This window comes from Pituophis catenifer, unplaced genomic scaffold (genome assembly GCF_029215685.1).
Source record: "Pituophis catenifer annectens isolate HBS135680 unplaced genomic scaffold, rPitCat1.0.hap2 SCAF_13, whole genome shotgun sequence".
NCBI lineage: Eukaryota > Metazoa > Chordata > Lepidosauria > Squamata > Colubridae > Pituophis > Pituophis catenifer.
Genome location: NW_027256893.1, coordinates 15,969,493 through 15,988,627, shown reverse-complemented (window position 1 = coordinate 15,988,627; position 19,135 = coordinate 15,969,493). Strand labels below are relative to the sequence as shown.

The 19,135-nt window shown below is 46.9% G+C and overlaps 1 protein-coding gene across 1 annotated transcript; it reads left to right on the top strand.

Annotated features, from left to right (window-relative positions):
* Positions 1-459: 459 nt before the first annotated feature.
* Positions 460-17,854, top strand: LRP3 (LDL receptor related protein 3). The gene is made up of 7 exons (XM_070952965.1): positions 460-541; positions 8,742-8,789; positions 9,447-9,585; positions 11,319-11,527; positions 14,328-15,414; positions 16,559-16,691; positions 17,031-17,854. The coding sequence occupies exons 1-7, from the start codon at positions 475-477 to the stop codon at positions 17,811-17,813; spliced, it is 2,466 nt and encodes an 821-aa protein (XP_070809066.1). The 5' UTR covers positions 460-474; the 3' UTR covers positions 17,814-17,854.
* Positions 17,855-19,135: the final 1,281 nt, after the last annotated feature.

Sequence of the window (19,135 nt, the reverse complement as noted above, 5' to 3'; positions counted from 1 at the left end):
GTCCTTGGAGGAAAAAAAAAAAAAACCATCCTCCGGGGCACGCACGCATCCCTGCCTGCCTGCCTGCCTGCCTTTTTTTTTGTTTGTTTGCAACGCTGCGCCTCTTTGCAAGATTTGCAAGCATCCTCCTCCTGCGCCCCGGGGTGCGCGGAGACGCGGCGGCCGGGCTGGGGAAGCGCGGGGCGGAGCCGGGCAAGGAGAAGGAGGTGGAGGAAGAGGAGGAGGAGGAGGAGGAGGAGGCCCGCCGGGCGGATTGCCTGCTGTCGACCTGCCCCTCCGAGCCCGTCGCGTCACGCGGGGCTGGGTCCCAACAGATCGGCGGCGGCGGCCTCCCAGCTCCAGCCGTCGCCAGCGGCGCCAAGCGAGGCGAGAGGACCATGGAACCCGGACGGGATGCTGCTCCCTTCTTACCTGCACCGCTGTGATCCTCGGCCGCCCCGGCGGGCCGAGGCGCAGCGAGGAGAGCGGCTGGCCATGGAAGCGGCGTCTGCAGAGCCCCGGCCCCAGGGCGCGCTGGCACCGCTGGCTGCGCTCTGCTTGGGTAAGTCGAGGCCGGATCCCGGAGCTTTTTGGGGGGGAAGGAAGGGGGTCTTCCACCGGGGGAGTGGGGAATGGGGGGGTGTTAAGGGAGATAGAGGCACCCCCGGGTGTGTGGGGCAGGGGGAGATCAGCACCCCCCCCCCCCATCCTCCGGGTTGGGCAAGCGGGGGTAAGGGGCGATCTGGTTTTGGGACGCGCAAAAAGGAGGAAGCCGGAGGTTATCCAGATCCTTTGCGCGCACTTTCTCACCCGTGTCCGCTCGAGCTAGCGCTTTCTGCGCGGGGTAGAGCCGCTTTTCGCCCCGCGGGACGTCCTAGGGGACTCCTTAAGGTCGTGCAATCCACCCCTCTGCCCACCCACCCACCCAAATCCACGCACACACACACATCAGGAGTCCAGGATCCAGCTTGGAAAGGGGGGGGGGAGCGTTTTTGTTTGGTGATGGAGGGCGCTTTTTTGTCTTTTTTTTGCTTTTAATTTATATGCCGCCCTTCTCCGGAGACTCAGGGCGGCTTACAATGCGTTAAGCCAATAGCCTTCATACTTTTGTATATATTTATACAAAGTCAGCTTATTGCCCTCCACAATCTGGGTCCTCATTTTACCTACCTTTGAAAGGAGGGAAGGCTGAGTCAACCTTGAGCCTGGGGAGATTCGAACTTGCTTTTTGTGCAGGTGAAGCAACCTGGATGGGATTTTTTTTTTTTTTTTGCGCTGTTGGCAGGTCTCCCCGAGTGGGAGAAGCGCCGGTGGGTTGTGCATGGCTGCAGCTTCGGCAAGCACGCGTGTTTTTTTTTTCCTCGTGCAAGGGCACTGCGGGATGGATGAAGTGACATCAGCTTTGTTGGCTGGAGCGAAGGCGGGTGGTGAGATCCCAGCTGCCACACCAGAGGTTGTGTTCCGTGTGGGATCTGTGGGTTTTAAGGTGGGGTGGGTGGGTGGGTGAGTTTCTCTCTGTCTCTCTCTCTGTCTCTGTCTCTGTCTCTGTCTCTCTCTCTCTCTCTCTCTCTCTCTCTCCCCCTCTTTCTTTCTCTCTCTCTCTCTCTCTCCCTCTTTCTCTGTCTCTGTCTCTCTTTCTCTCTTTGTCTCTGTCTCTCTTTCTCTCTCCCTCCCTCCCTCTCTCTCTCTCTCTCTCCCTCTCCCTCCCTCTCTCTTTCTCTCTGTCTCTCTCTCTCTTTCTCTCTCTCTCTGTCTCTCTCTCTCCCCCTCTTTCTTTCTCTCTGTCTCTCTCTCTCTCCCCCTCTTTCTCTGTCTCTGTCTCTCTTTCTCTCTTTGTCTCTGTCTCTCTTTCTCTCTCCCTCCCTCCCTCTCTCTCTCTCTCTCTCTCCCTCCCTTCCTCTTTCTCTCTGTCTCTGTCTCTCTTTCTCTCTCTCTGTCTCTCTCTCTCTCCCTCTTTCTTTCTCTCTGTCTCTCTCTCTCTCTCTCCCTCTTTCTCTCTCTCTGTCTCTCTTTCTCTCTTTCTCTCTCTCTGTCTCTCTTTCTCTCTTTCTCTCTCTCTCTCTCCCTCTTTCTTTCTCTCTGTCTCTGTCTCTGTCTCTCTCTCTCTCTCTCTCCCTCTTTCTCTGTCTCTGTCTCTCTTTCTCTCTCTCTCTCTCTCTCTCTCTCTCTCTCTCTCTCTCTCTTTCTCTCTCTTGAGCGGCTTTGGCTAAGTTGGTTAGACACCGTTGAGGAAGGCAGAAGCCCCGGTTCCATTTTTGCAACAAGTTTGGGCAGTTTGTGGCTTGATTTGTTTGCTGATGACATCATAGAAATTCTATCCCTGCGTCCGGGACATTTTTTTTAAAAAAAAACACACAACTTTTATTAATGTAATCCATTGAAAAATTTCCAGATATGAATAATGGATAGAGAAAGCAATCTTTTTTTTTTTATTTTAAGAACCACCACATTTTAGAATAGATTTTTAGTTAGCTCAAAGGCAGGAAATGCACTTATAAAACCATTATGAGGATAGTAATGCAACTATAAAGTCGGTTAGAAGCTTACCTGGGAAGCCCGTTTAGTTCACTGGGGCTTATTTCGAAACAGCTGTATCAATTCTGGACTGTAAGGCAAACATTTTTTTTTAATTTTGATTTATATGCCGTCCTTCTCCGGAGACTCAGGGCGGCTTACAATGCATTAAGCAATAGCCTTCATACTTTTGTATATTTATACAAAGTCAGCTTATTGCCCCCACAAACTGGGTCCTCATTTTACCTACCTTAGAAAGGATGGAAGGCTGAGTCAACCTTGAGCCTGGGGAGATTCGAACTTGCAGTAATTGCAGGCAGCTGAATGTTAATAACAGGCTATTAGTCTGCTGTGCCACCAGGCTCATTTTTTAAGTTGGTGACTCTGTCACAGGATAGAATAGGAATTTAATTGAATGATTTCCTGGGCCAGGAAGTCAAATAGTCTGCAAAATTTCACGACGTAAGCCAGAACATAGCAATAACTTTCCGGTTCTTATAATTATGACTCTTTACGCAAACCTATTCTTTTGGCATCCCTTTAATGCTTCCGCTCAATTAAAAAATTCTGGAACCCGTAATAACGAAAGGAACGCATTTTGCTGTCGAGGTATATTTATTATGTATAGTAGCCTATTTGGTCTGATACTGATTTCAAGAAAAGCTGCAATGTTATTTTCACAGGCTTTATGGCAAGGTTGTCCAAACCTAAGCTAGGAGAGTGGTCCCACTTTTTAATTTGTAGCTGCTCGTCTTTAGAGGATGTAAGAGATGCACTATGGATGCTCACTATTTTAGCAATATCAAGGGTGGATAGCAGTTGAGAAATATCAGGATATGATGTCCTTTGCTATATTTGTTGTTTTATTCTTTGCATTGTTTCCTGTGTGCTCCACTTCCTGTCTTCTATCCTGCCAATTGCAGGATCTTTATTTTTCCAGGAGTTTTGATAGAGAGACATTATAGTAGAGAAATAGAGAGACGGTTTGCCTAGCGTTAGCAGCCTCAGGTTTTGATTTATTACGTATTGGTTATCAACGATGCACTTATTGTAAAGAGAAGGCTTTATTTTTTAGCTAAATAATTCCTCTAAGACAAAGATGCATTAATGTGGATAATAGATAGATTTACTTCTTGGTAAGTGTGAGTAAGAAGAGTTAATTTGACAGACTGCTTTATAAGTTTCTCTGTGGGCGAACACCTCCCAAATATAGTGTTGATAATCAGGTCCTTGAAGCTGTCTGAGCTTAGTGGTTTTCTTTCAGACATTTCATTACCAAACTAGGTAATATCATCAGTGCTGATTACCTTGCGGGCAGACAAATGGAAAATTTAATTTTTTTTCCAGAAATGAGCCTTGCCGTTTATGTTTAATTTAGGGCAGTGGTCCACAAATATTTTGTTTTCAGGACCCTTTTACATTCTTAAAAATAATTGAGGACCACAAAGGGCTTTTGGTGGATAGGAATTGTATCAGCATTTGCTGTATTAGAGATTAAAACTGAGACATTTAAAAATATTTGTTGATTTGGCTTTGCGGATCCCCAGAGGTCCACAGTTATAGTAGAAGATCAGGCTGAGCCTGGAGGGCGGAGTCAAGTGAGTAATCAGCCTAGAGCAGGGGTCAGCAACCTGCGGCTCTGGAGCCGCATGTGGCTCTTTCACCCCTCTGCTGTGGCTCCCTGGCACTCAAAATATGCGTCACAACCGCCAATGTGTGACACCTGCCAGCACGCGATTTATTGAGCTTTTCAACTCCCGGTAGGCCAACCATGGATAAATCCAAGAAAAGAAAAGTTGAACGTTTAATTCAACTACATATGCTTGTTTTGTGGCTGTTTAAGAAATATTCAGGCATGGGAAGGTTTTTGTGGCTCCTGGTGTTTTCTTTTCCTGGGGAAACGGGTCCAAACTCTTTGAGTGTTTAAGGTTGCAGACCCCTGGCCTAGAGTCTTTAAGCTCTCACAAACAATTAAAGTCCAGCTCTCTTGAATTCCATTGACTCTTATCTAGCCCCAATTTAGTGCTGCCCATTAGTTGACTAGATTCTTACTTATGGGCACGAGTGATAAAGCAGCTTACCTGGAAGTTAACGTGTGGTCCCGATTCTTTGCACCCGATACCAGTTCATACTTTGAAAATCACTGATCTAGGACAGTGGTGGCGAATCTATGACACACGTGCCAGAGGTGGCACTCAGAGTGCTCTCTATGGGCACACCCCAGCCCAGCTCCATCGTGGTTCTCCTACAGGGGAGAGAGAGAGAGGGAGGGAGGGAGGGGGAGAGAGAGAGGGAAGGAGGGAAAGAGAGAGGGAGGGATTGAACAAGAGAGGGAGGGAAAGAGAGAGAGGGAAACAAAGAGGGGGAAAGAGAGAGAGGGGGAAGAGAAATGATATTACTAAAGTTTTTCTTTTTTATTGTTGCTAAACATAATATTTCAAAAGCAGGAAAAAAAACGAAGGGGCAAAAAAGTGCATTTATCACATTTTTCTTAGAACATTTAGCTGAACTCTGCCTTGTTTCTCCTACAGGGGAGAGAGAGAGGGAGGGAGGGAGGGAGAGAGAGAGTGGGAAGGAGGGCAAGAGAGAGGGAGGGATTGAAAGAGAGAGGGGAGGGAAAGAGAGAGAGGGAGACAAAGAAGGGGAAAGAGAGAGAGGGGGAAGAGAAATGATATTACTAAAGTTTTTCTTTTTTATTGTTGCTAAACATAATATTTCAAAAGCAGAAAAAAAAACGAAGGGGCATAAAAGTGCATTTATCACATTTTTCTTAGAACATTTAGCTGAACTCTGCATAGGTAGTAAAACCTCCGTATTCAGGTTAAATTGCTGTGTTGGCACTTTGCAATAAATAAGTGGGTTTTGGGTTGCATTTTGGGCTCTCGGTCTCTAAAAGGTTCGCCATCACTAATCTAGGATAAGTTCCCCATGGAAGTCATTGATACTGGATACAGTTTGTAGCCAGGAGCCTGGAGCTGGAGGAAATTGAAAGTGAGGTCGGGTGAGGATGTATAAATGCACAGATTTACACATTTCTAATCTTGGTGGATAAACATTGGGTGGAAAAAAAAAACAGGGATGTAAGCAGCTGCCTCCCCCTCTTCCCCTCCCCAGGTTTATTTTCTCCTTCCTGCCATCGAAAGGAATGTTATTCTATAAATAGAAATAACATAAAAAGCCAGAGTCTTACTGTGATGTAGTTTTAATGAAAGGTGCCAGTGCTGTAGGCTATTGCACCATGGCTGAATTTTAAAGGCCCTTTCAGGTCACATCAAACATTCTGCAGAGCTTAAAGGGGTCTCTTTGGCTTTTGCTGGCCTATTCAGTAGAGCAAGCGAGTTGTAGCTTCTTCAGGAAGACCTGGTTAAACAGCCTGTTCTAGGTCACGAGAGTCCAGAGGAGGGCACGTGAGGTCATTGCGCTTAGAGTAGGGTGTTCTATGGAGATTCTCAGTCATCCAGGTCGAGGTTGTCCCAAAAATGCTTTTTCAAGAGGCAACTGGATTTTCTGGTTTTTCTTTGAAGGCATTTCGCTTCTCATTCTGGAAGCTGCTTGAATGAGAAGCGAAATGTCTTCAAAGAAAAACCAGAAAGTCCAGTTGCCTCTTGAAAAAGCAGCTTTGGGACTTAGAGTGGGGTGTTTTAAGAAAGTGCTCAAGGGAATAAGGCTCTTGCTAAGATCTGGAGGCTCCCAGACTGTTGTCATTGCAAAGTTTTTTTTCTCCCAAGTCATGGACTACTTGGGCTAACCTGGTTGGAGCCCGCTCCTCTGGATGTGAGATAACAATAACAGAACAATAACAGAATAACAGAGTCGGAAGGGACCTTGGAGGTCTTGTAGTTGAACCCCCTGCTGTCAGCGTCTCACCGCTGGCATAGAGAGGAGAGAGATAAGCCCTGAACTTTTGCCTGCTAAATCCCTTTGAAGCTGGGTCGTCGTGGAAATGAAGGGGGGGGGGACATTCCTGTGAAATGACGAGACAAGAAGTCAGTGGAGTGACTTGGAAGATAGCCAATGAGAAGCAGATAATTGGCGATCGGAAAGGGAGGGATTGGGGGGCAAAAGGTCAGTCTTGTCCGCATAGAGTCATGATCCGGTTGCTGTGCTCAAATAAAGAGAAGATTTCCTTAAAGATTAGCAGTTTGGAAATTCATTTATTTTGAGATAGCATCGAAGTCTGACACCTGCTCTATCTGGAGATCCTATACTATTTCAGACAAGTGGCTGTCCAGTCTCTTCTTAAAAACCTCCACAACTTCTGAAGGCAACCTCTTCCACTGGTTAATTGTTCTCACTGCCAGGAAATTTCTGCTTAGTTCTAGGTTGCTTCTCTCCTTGATTAGTTTCCATTCATGTTTCTTGTCTTGCCTTTCAGTGCTTTGGAAAATAGGTGGATCTCTTCTCCTTTCTGGCAGCCCCCCCAAATACTGAAATGCTGCTATTATGTCACCCCTTTTTTCACTAGACTAAACATACCCAATTCCACTCCAAAAGATGGATTTAAAACCGGAAATGGAAAAAAGTTTGTACTATATTACATTGCATATTCTAACAGTGGCTAGAATTACTTTAGCGCAAATATGGAAGCTGACCAATACACCACCTGAAGAAATAATAATTAAAAAGATCCTCCAATGCGCCGAAATGGATAAATTAACAATGGAGATCAAAGAAAGAGATGACTCGGACTATTACAAAAGTGTGGAACAGGTTTTATACCTGGCTAGAAAATAGAAATCAAATTAAGTAATAAGAATATAAACTGAAATTCGGTATTAATACACTGAATATAAAAATATGTAACAATCCTGCTTACAAAAATGTTAATTATGGGTGTACAAAAATAAGAGAAGGGTTAGGAAGATGGAATTTAAACATAAAGACAAATGTTGATTCAGAAAGTTGTAAAATTGTATATAAATGTTGTTAGTTTTGTATTTTAGCGTTTGATGTATGTGTATGTTCTTTTTTCCCCCCTTTTTGTATTTCTATTGTTATTGTGTTTTTGATTTTAAAAATGTAAAATGCCTAATAAAAACTATTTTTTTAAAAAAAGACATACCCAATTCTTGCACCGTTCGTCATATGTTTTAGCTTCCAGGCCCCTGATCATTTTTGTTGCTCTTCTCTGCACTTAAAACATCTCCCAACTTCCAGGTTCCCTACCTTCTTTTTCTTTATTTTGGTTGGTGGTTATTTCCTCTCATGGTGTCATTATATTCTCTGATGTATCCTGAGCCGCCGAGAGTCGTTTGGAGTCAGGACCCATCAAGTCAATAAATGAAATCAAAGGACAACATGATGACATCTTGTCATCGTAGCTTGTACTAACACCTAAGTGTGTCTTCTGGAGCTGTGTTGGCGATACTGCCTGTGCCTCCCGCTAAGTTGCCGTTTGCATAGGCAGGGGTTTCTGAATAAGTTGCATTAAACTGGTTTGCATAACGTGCTGAAATCTCAGTTTACACATTGCATGACAATGACCGCTGTGCCACCAATGAGCTAAAGTGTTAGCAGGAAAGGACCAGAAGCCGCTTGGTGAAGACGAAATCTGGGAGATGCTGGGAAGTGTCTAAAACGGTTGGGGAAGTCAGAGAGAGAAAAGCAGGGTTTAAAAGTCACAATGTTTGCGATGTGGGGCTGGAGACACAGCAGGCACCAGGGTAGCAGACAGTGGTGGATTTCTACCGGTTCGCCCAAACCGGTAGTGGTGGCAGTGGGAGACTCCGCCTACCCGCCTGGACGTCATCACGGACGCTGTGCGCATGCGCAGATAAGATGCACACGAGCAAAGGTAAGAGGAACCCAATACTGGTGGGAGAGAATATCCACCCATTTTAAAGTTGCCAAGTTTGAAAATACTGGTATAACATGTTAGGGAGCCAACTGTAGCTTATACAGACCACAATTAAGCAAATCATACTTAATCATGGTTAACACCTCCTTGGTCAGGGCTGTCCAAATTTTGCAACTTTAAGACTTGTGGACTTCAATCCACAGAATTCTTCAGCCAGCCAAAATCCTATTTTTTCCCCCACCAGACTTCCCACTTTACAAAATTTTGCAGGTATATGCCTCATTCTTTTACTCATCGTCCTCTTACTTCAGACATCATGAAAAGTTAAGCCCAAGCTGGCTTGTAGCAACACTTTCAAAACTTGTCCGATATAGGTATGTTTTTCATCAATATCTTACGGTAAATGCCACCATCGTAGCGTCTAATTCATGTTTTTGGATTTTCAAAACAGTGAATCTCTTCTTGACTGGGAAAATTGAGAGTGCAGTCCCTTCCTTAGGTAAGATACATTTCTTTTTAATTATAATTTAAGTTTCATGGTCTTCTTGGTGACTCATAAGCCCGGATAAGTATCATATTAAGAAAAAGATGGTCCCTTTCAAAATAAGTGAAAATGCTGAGATGTTCCCTGAATGACTTCCTTAACAAGTCACTCGTTATATGGTCATAGCATCTTCTTACTCTTTTGGGACCCAAAAACAACAGCAGGGTAACAGATTTAGAACATCCCCTGCTTCTAAAACTAATTTTGGAAAGTAAAATGTGTGTCGGTTTATGAGGGAAAAAAAATAAATCAATCGCTTCTCAGGATCAGCTGATCTTTTTTTTAAAAATAGTACTTAGCTTTGCTTCTGAATTCTGCCTGACGCTGAGGAGATTTCTTAACCGGTTTTGCACATCATGTTTATTTCTTTGGCTCGCTTTGTACAAAAAATAAAATAAAATCCTTTCCTTTTGGCAGACCTATATAGGCTATTGATCCACTCCTAGGAAAAAAAATCCTGTCCCGGCGCATTTCAGCCAGGCAAGCAAAGAGTTTAGTAAAGTAGAAGGAACAGGAATTGATAAGGCAAAGATCAACCTGATGGTATTTTTCACCGAAAGGGCAAATGCTGTGGAGTTTTAACCTTCTGTTTCTTGATGCTACCTCCAACAGCCGCTTGTAGTGGAAAACCAGAGCAGCATATGGAACGGCGAGGGGTCATCTATAGTCCTTCCTGGCCACTCAACTATCTCCCGGCCATGAACTGCAGCTGGTACATCCAAGGAGATCGTGGCGATGTCATCACTATTAGGTGGGATGTATGATTTTTTAAAATATGTATACATATATATATATATTCCAAGGGACCCAATGGCTCAGCGGCTAAGACGCTGAGCTTGTCGATCGAAAGGTCGGCAGTTCAGCGGTTCGAATCCCTAGTGCCGCGTAACGGGGATGAGCTCCCCTTACTTGTCCCAGCTTCTGCCAACCTAGCAGTTCGAAGGCACATAAAAAATGCAAGTAGAAAAATAGGGATCATCTTTGGTGGGAAGGTAACAGCGTTCCGTGCGCCTTTGGCGTTGAGTCATGCCGGCCACATGACCACGGAGACGTCTTCGGACAGCGTTGGCTCTTCGGCTTTGAAACGGAGATGAGCACCGCCCCCTAGAATCGGGAACGACTAGCACATATGTGCAAGGGGAACCTTTACCTTTACTTTTAAAGAAGTCAACAAAATTTTGACTTAAGATGGAGGCTGAGTTCACACGGCAGCCTGAGCCATAAAGTACACAGTCTTTTTGTGTTGGGACAACCTAGCCAGTAAATAGTTTGACCTGAGATGGCCAAAACAGTAACGCAGGATTAGATATTTTATGTCAAAATGTATACAAATAAAAATGTATTTGATTAAACAAAATGTCTTTTGTTGATAGAACTACAGACATTGTTCCACAGTGGTGACACCTCAATTCAACAGACTCCAGTTTAGGGCAGATTTCACAGACATCCCACCAAAATAATGAATGAGCATCCAAAATAAACTGGAAGTGCAATTATGTCAGCAATTTACACCACTGAGTAATATGTCATTATGCAAATGATATACATCACTCGGAGCTGTTTGTGCCATTTGGCTATTGCTGCCATCGACATAATTGATGGGAATGATGTCATAGGTGATGTAATGCACGTTCAAGAGTAATGGAGACCCTTCCCCTCCACCTGGTCTAATGAATTAACATTTCACTCTACCTTCAGTTACACCAACAAAAGGAATCTTGTTTGTAGCTCTCAAGCTACGGCTTATAAGAATGCCTTTGCCGATTAGTTGTTGTGGCTTTCTTGGTTACAGGCTGGCAAAACCACTCTGCCTGAATCACGTAAAAATAATAATAACAAAATTCTTTAAATATTAACAAATTATCTATCTATCTATCTATCTATCTATCTATCTATCTATCTATCTATCTTTCTTTCTTTCTTTCTTTCTTTCTTTCTTTCTTTCTTTCTTTCTTTCTTTCTATCTATCATCTATCTATCTGTCTGTCTGTCTATCTATCTATTTATCTCATCTACTTCTATATCTTTCTCTCTCTCTATTATCTATCTACTATCATCTCCTATCTATCTATCTATCTATCTATCTATCTATCTATCTATCTATCATCTCTCTCCCTCCTATCTATCTATCTATCTATCTATCTATCTATCTATCTATCTATCTATCTAATCTATAAAATACAGGTAGTCCTCGACTTATGACCATTTGCTTAATCACCATTCAAAATTGCAATGATGCTGAAAAAAGTGCCTTAAGACTGCTCCTCACACTTATGACAAGATCCCGGCAGGATCCTCCTTCCTGTGCCCAAAAACCCAACAAAACACCCGTCTCTGAAGTTCTTGAGAAGGTCAGGAGGCCAAGTGCCATCCCTTCCAAAGGTCACCAATCTCTGATGAAATGCAAGATGTGAACCAGGTTGCTTTTCCTTCATTTGTATGTCTTCTTTTTTTTTTTTCTTCTCCATCTTTTTGTCTCGATAGTTTTAAGAACTTTGACGTGGAGGACTCTCCCAAATGTTCCATAGACTGGTTGATGATGGGTCCTTCTTCCAAAGGGGAGGAGTACAAAGTCTGTGGATCTTTTATCCCTCCTTCATTCATCTCTGCCAGGGACCATATCTGGATCTTTTTCCACTCAGATCCATCAAGTTCAGCGCAGGCCCAGGGATTTCGCCTTTCTTACATTCGAGGTAAAAATCTGTTCTGTTGGTTCATTCCATTTCTGGATATCTGTTCTGACCTAGGCTTCCCCAGCAGCACGATGCTGAGTCCTCGTCCCGATAAACCCCTTTTATTTAATTTACAGTGAATTCCTCTCCAGCAAAGTCTTTCCTCTCCCATAGTCTTTCAAGATAGTTCACAATTACCGACCTTTATCAGGCTTGGAGAATGGCCCGGCCGATATCTTTCAGATGCTGCAATACTTGGCAAGAATGCAGTAATGAACTAATTGTAACCTGCAAACTTCACTCCCCTTTCGCTCCTCTTTTATTCCCTCTGGGAGGGGCCATTCACTGTCCACCTGTGGCTTTACTCCTGAGTCGATCCTTGTTCTTTAGCTGTTCCCTTATCCTGGCAGCTCTGCATATGCGCACACTGGGAACAGGCTCCAGCTGTTCTTCTGCCCCACTGATATCCGACTCCGAAGGCAGCTGATAACTGTCAGACGGCTCTGGCCCTCTCTCTGCCTCCGATGCAGAGCCCTCATCAGAGCCTTCCCCAGACTCCAGGACTGGCCCATGTTCCTCCCCAACCTCCTCACTGTCTGAGTCTGCCACCAGCACCGCTGGCCGCTGGCGGGCCACAACAGAAGGTTTGCCGATTACGTTTACGGTTTGCTCCATTATATAAACTCAACCCATCATTTTTGTGCAACAAACAATATCGACCGATCATGGCTTAATGTGATGTGTGAACCCAGCCATACTCTTGTCTTCTCTAGTGCCTTTTGTCGAGTCCTGCGGGTGACGTTCCTGTATAACAAAACTATAAAGTGATTTATGAGTACGACGTTGCGTAGGTTAAGAGATGGAACCTTGGGGAGAATATTTTGCTTGGAGCAAGTTGAGAGCAGAAGGTTGTGCTTGCTAAGATAGAATTTCAGTGTTCAGAATTTCAGGACTATTGTAAAGCTCTCTACATGGGGCTCCAACTGGCGCAGAGTGCGGCCGCGCGGGTGGTAATGGGAGCGACATGGCGTTCCCATGTAACACCCCTCCTGTGCGAGCTGCACTGGCTCCCGATGGTCTTCCGGGTGCGCTTCAAGGTTTTCGTCACCATCTTTAAAGTGCTCCATGGCTTAGGACCGCCTACTACCACCAATAGCCTCCCACCGGCCGGTACGCTCTCATAGAGAGGGGCTCCTCCGGGTGCCGTCGGCCAAACAATGTCAACTGGTGGCCCCCAGGGGGGGAGCTTTCTCTGTGGGGGCACTTACTATCTGGAACAAGCTCCCCCCGGAGATACGGAGGATCCCGGATCTGCGCACCTTCCGCCGCGCTCTTAAGACCTTTTTATTCCACCAGGCGGGCCTGGCCTAACTTTCTCCCTCTTTTTAAATATTTTTTTTAATATTTTTTAATATTTTTAATATTCAAAGTTTAATTTCTTTTAAATTGATTGGGGTTTTTTAAAATCTGTCTGGGCCAAACTATTTAATTCGATTTTATTTCTGCTTTTTAAATTTTGTATGTATGTATTTTATTGTTGGCTGTTCACCGCCCTGAGTCCTTCGGGAGTAGGGCGGTATACAAATCAAATCAAAGTAAAGTAAAGTAAAGTGTTAGGTTGCTGTTTTAGTGAGTCTGACCCTCGTTTGTCTCTTCCCAAGGATACTGCTAGTGGTGAGACCAGCAGACAATATTGGTCTATAGTTCAGTTGTGGAAGTTTTTAAAAAAATGGAAGAAGGCAACAGTAAACTTCTTTTGTTGGCAAGAAACCTGCCAAGATGGGTCTATCAAGTAGGACTTAGTTCAGTGAAGCTTAATCTTTAACATCAGGATAGCAACCAGAGGTCATTCCATACTTACACTCCATACAGTTCATACACTCTATAGCTCTAGTCCCGCATGAAAGCAGGCTGGGTGACTTTGGGTCAATCACCAGGAGACTGGGAGCTCTAGTCCCAGTTTAGACATGAAAGCTAGCTATCAAGCCTGAATTTAATTGGGCTGTGGGATTGTTTGTATCTTTGGTTAATCTGACATGAATTCAGTTTGACACAGTTTGGAGCTGAAGGGGGAAGAGCCGAGGAGGAGGAGAGAGGGCAGCTGGGTGACTTTGGGCCAATCACCAGGAGACTGGGAATTCTAGTCCCACTTTAGGCATGAAAGCCATCTGGGTGACTTTGGGCCAGTCACCAGGAGACTGGGAGTTCTAGTCCCACTTTAGGCATGAAAGCCATCTGGGTGACTTTGGGCCAATCACCAGGAGACTGGGAATTCTAGTCCCACTTTAGGCATGAAAGCCATCTGGGTGACTTTGGGCCAATCACCAGGAGACTGGGAATTCTAGTCCCACTTTAGGCATGAAAGCCATCTGGGTGACTTTGGGCCAATCACCAGGAGACTGGGAGCTCTAGTCCCACTTTAGGCATGAAAGCCATCTGGGTGACTTTGGGCCAATCACCAGGAGACTGGGAGCTCTAGTCCCACTTTAGGCATGAAAGCCATCTGGGTGACTTTGGGCCAATCACCAGGAGACTGGGAATTCTAGTCCCACTTTAGGCATGAAAGCCATCTGGGTGACTTTGGGCCAATCACCAGGAGACTGGGAATTCTAGTCCCACTTTAGGCATGAAAGCCATCTGGGTGACTTTGGGCCAATCACCAGGAGACTGGGAGTTCTAGTTCTGCTTTAATCATGAAACCCACCTGGATGACTTTGGGCTTACAAAGTAAGAAAGGCAGGATAAAAAAAAAAATCTAATCCTTAGATAAACCTCTAATGCTTGCAGCAGAAGTTTCTAACTTTTCTCCCTTACTTCGCAGGAAAGGTTGGCCAAGCCAGCTGCCAATCGGACGAATTCCACTGTCTCAATGGCAAATGCATCCCCATCACTTGGAAGTGCAATTCCATGGACGAATGTGGGGACAATTCTGACGAGAAAAACTGCAGCCTCCCCCCGACGGAGCCCCAGTCCAACATCTGTCCTTCGGGGACGTTCCAGTGCAACATTGCCCATTCCACCAAGTGCTTGTTGAACGAGCTGAAATGCAACACCGTAAAAGACTGCAGCGATGGCTCCGATGAAGAAAATTGCCCCGATCTCTCCTGCGGCAAGAAACTGAGCAATTTCTATGGGTCCTTTGCCTCGCCGGATTTGTTCCGCCTGGATCGGAATCGGGCCGACCTCTGTTGCACGTGGCAGGTGGACACCCAAGATAACCGCCACGTCCTTCTGCAGCTCAGCTTGCAGCTGGGCTACAAGGATTACGTGAAGGTGTACGACGGCTTAGAGGAGAAAGCCCACAAGCTGATAGAGACGCTCTCATATCGGAATAATAAGCACTCGGTCAGCCTGGAGTCCTCCAAGGGCCAGATGACCATCTTGTACTACGCCTGGTCGAAAAGCACAGGCCACGGGTTCAACGCAACATATCAAGTCAAAGGCTATTGCCTTCCATGGGAGCACCCGTGCGGGGACGACGAGGAATGTTACTCCGATAAGCAGCACTGTGACGGGTGGTGGCATTGTGCCAACGGTAAGGACGAGGAGAACTGTCCCGCCTGTCAGAAGAACGAGTACCCCTGCGAGGGGAACAGCGGGTTGTGCTACTCCTTGCTCGACCGATGCAACAACCAGAAGAATTGCCCCAACGGGTCGGATGAGAAGAACTGTTTTGTGTGCCAGCCGGGGAACTTCCATTGCGGCACCAACCTCTGCATTTTTGAGACCTGGCGTTGTGACGGCCAGGAGGACTGTCAGGACGGCAGCGATGAGCACAACTGTTTGGTGATCGTGCCCCGGAAGGTCATCACGGCTGCTCTCATCGGGAGCCTGGTTTGTGGGCTGCTGCTGGTGATCGCCTTGGGTTGTGCCTTCAAGCTGTACTCCCTGAGGAGCAGGGAATACCGGTGAGGAGAAGAGGATGCTGTTGGGTCTGTGTTCTGATCCAATTCCGCAAACACGACAAACCCAGAGGGCTCCGAGGGGGAAGAGTGAATGGAGATGGCAGAGAGAGAGAGACAGAGGCAGAGCCTGGGCCATCCGTCAGCCCTCACATGGAGAGTCAACAGCCCCCAGGTCTAGAGGTGGCTGATGAGGAAGAGGAGGAACAGCTGGGTCCAGTGCCTGACGTGTGGATGCGCAGAAGTTAACTCAAAGATTCCTTTCATTAGGAGTGCCAGCAGCCCATGCAAAAAGTTTCTCACTCATCGCAAGCTAACAAGTCCATCCGGCCAGAAGATGAATATTTGTCTGCCACATCTAGTCATCGCTGCCCTCTGCCTTTTATCCCCAGAGCTAGGGTGGGGCTTCACTAGCAGAAGTGGCTCTTCCTTCCCCAGGATCAGCCCACAGATTTCCACTGCTCTCCTCTCCTCTGCCTTCTGCGCATCTGTGCGTCAGGCACAGGACCCAGCTGTTCCTCCTCTTCCTCATCAGCCACCCCCAGACCTGGGGGCTGTTGACTCTCCATCACCTTGACAGGAGGAATGATGTTCCAGAAAGAGGGAACAATCAACCACCTCCATTGCGCTGTTCCCCCACAGGGGCTCCAAGGTGACTTTAGGCCTTTATGAAAAGATAGGGAGGGTTGGGGCCAACCTCACATAGTTGGGCAAGATATTTCCAGATGGCAGGAGCCACAGCAGAGAAGGCCCTCCTCCTGGATCCCGCCAACCGGAATAATCGGGCTGACAGGATCCACAGCATGCCTTCTCTGCCGGTACAAGTGGGGCAGGCCAATCCCAGTGGGGTGAGAAGGTCCCCGGACCCAGGCCATGTGATCACGTGACCCCGGGATGCTGCAAGCATTTCAAATACTTGCCAGTTGCCTGAATTTTTATCGTGTGACTGTTGGGAATGCGATGACCGTCGTAAGTGTGAGGACCATCCATAAGCCACCTTTTTTTTAAGTGACCTTGTAACTTTGAATGCTTACTAAGCAAATGGTTGTAAGTCCAGGACTTCCTGTAGAAGCGATCCACCCGTCCACACTTGATGTTACCTGGTCAGTTTCTCTCCTCTCCCTCATTTTTCCTTTGATCCCATTTCCAGGGCATTTGAAACCCAGATGACTCGCCTGGAGGCGGAGTTCGTAAGGCGCGAAGCTCCTCCTTCTTACGGGCAGCTGATCGCACAAGGCCTCATTCCACCTGTGGAAGACTTCCCTGTTTATAATGCATCCCAGGTAAGGCCTTAGAATAGAAGAGGAATAGGTATAGATATCAGGAAGAATAAGAAAGAAGCTGGAAGGGACCTTGGAGTTCTTCTAGTCCAGCCCCCAGCTCAAGCAGGAGAACCTATACCAGTGATGGTTAACCTTTTTGGTGCCGAGTGCCCAAAGCGCACACACACAAATGTACACATATGTGTTTGGACCTCTGGAGGCAACGTCTGTTCATTGGTTGGTTGTTCTCCCTGTCAGAAAATTTCTCCTTATTTCTAGGTCGAATCAAAATTAGAGTTTTGACGAAACTCACTAGGGGAAATATTTGATTTTTTTTTTTTAATTTTTAAATCTTTGCAGGCTTCCGTGCTGCAGAACATCCGAACGGCCATGAGGCGGCAAATGAGGCGCCATTCCTCGAGGCGCAGCTCTTCCCGCCAACGTTTGGGCAGACTCTGGAACAGATTCTTTCATAGGCCGCGAGCGAGGGGCCAGGTTCCGCTCTTGCACCCTGCGCGCACCTCCCAGACGGTTCTGGGGGACGGGATCCTGAACTGCACAGATGAGGCACCTGCGGAGAGTCTGCCGGCCTCTCCTGAGGAGGCTTGTGGCCCACCTGGAGGGGTTTCCGAACCTGGCAACAGCCCCTCGGCCTCGCAGGCAGAAGCAACAGAGGTACCATCCACTGAGAGTGTGCCAAGCCCTTGCCCAGCTGCTCTGCCGGACGCTGAGAGCCAGCACAGCTGTATGGCCGAAGATGCCTCTGAGGGCAGACTTCCACAAGCTGGCAAGGCAGATTCAGGAAGAACATTTAGGGACCCTTTGCTGGAAAGAGTGACAGAAATTCACCAACGGAGCAGGAGGTCACATGGCAGGACAGCTGGAGATGGCAGGCATTCTCAGCTGCTGAGGGAAGAACTGCGTCACTCAATGCCCTTAAAAAACTGGGAGTCTGGGTACCCCGAAAGCCATGGAGCCCTCCCTCTTCGGGGGGAACATCGGCCCAACGGTGACCCGCACTCATGTCACGAAGAACCTTTTGGCATTCACCCTCCTTGTTGCCATTCCATGGAAGTGCCAATACCCGCCCCCCCTCTCCCTGAAAGGAGCCCCAGTGATGACGAGTCTTTGTTGGTGTGCTGAAGGCTCACGTCCGCAGGCAGAAGCCCACCCTGTGTGCCATGACCGGGCAAACGGCACAGGTCCCATAATCCACATCCTAGGTACAATGACACCAGGGGGCACGTCACCTCGCTAGCTCCCCCCGGTGCGCGTGCCACGGTAGGATACCCCACTCTCGGCCTACACCAGGGGTGATTTCACTTGCCTTCGCTACCGGTTCGCAAATGTGAGCGTGTGCGACTCCACGCATACGCAGAGTGTCAAAAAATGGGACGTGATGACGTCTGGGCAAGTGGGCGGAGCCTCCCGCTGCTGCCGCTACCGGTTTGCTAGAACCGGATAGAACCGGCTGAATACCATCACTGTCTTACACCTCCATGTCTCGTTTGTCTCTTTCTTTACAGCATGTCTGTCTTCGCGAAGAATAGCTTATAGACAGCCGGGGAGAAAGAGTCTTCACAGCCTCTTTTCTCTCTTCCCGTCTTTCAGTTATAAATGTGCCGAGATGGATAGAGGAGAGATACAATGGTTGTCTGGCTCTAAAAAGTGAGGAGGATGACCTTGAGAGAGGTAGACTAGATCTGTTACCAAAGCAACGGGAGGAGAAAGCATGGATTAAGTCCAAAACAAGCAGGAAGAATGCCGAACCGGCTCAGACACTTCCCTAATTCTCCTGAGTATAAGAAGAGGGTGGGGGGGAAGTCCAGCACAACCAGGCTTACAAAATTCCATTATTATAGCCAATCTCAATAAAAAAATAGTTTTAGCATTGCCGTGGAATTGATTCCTGGTCTGGACTCCCTGATGGGTTTGACGCTGCCTGGCGTGGCTTCACGTGCTGTGCGAAAGCTATTGAGGCCATGGCTTGGATGGAGTATCCTGTATGAACCTGGTCAGTTGTGGTTTATTCAGTAGACCGCGCTTAAGCCATGGCCGAAGGTCAGCTTTAGGTAGTAAGAGCTAGAAGCTTGACGATCCCACCTGTAGCTCCTCTTGTTCATTTTACGGCATATTTGTGGCTAAAGAGTGGACATGTTCAAAGTTTACCGAGGTCCTTGGGGACCTTGGTTACTTGAATGTAAGGCTGGGTTTGATGCCCTTGAATAAGTAACTCCATCCATGGGTAAAGAGGAACCATACATGACCCACGTTGACGTGTGTCAAGAAAGAGGTCATTTACGGTAGTAGTAAAGTCTTCTTTCTAGGTCAGGGTTGTGAAACTCGAGGCCCGTGGGCCAGATCTGCCCCGTGGGATGCTTAGATCTGGCCCGTGGGGCTGCCCTAGAAACAGCAAAGGACTGAGGTGCCTCCGCCAGCCAAAACGGAGCTTGTGAGGGCCGTGT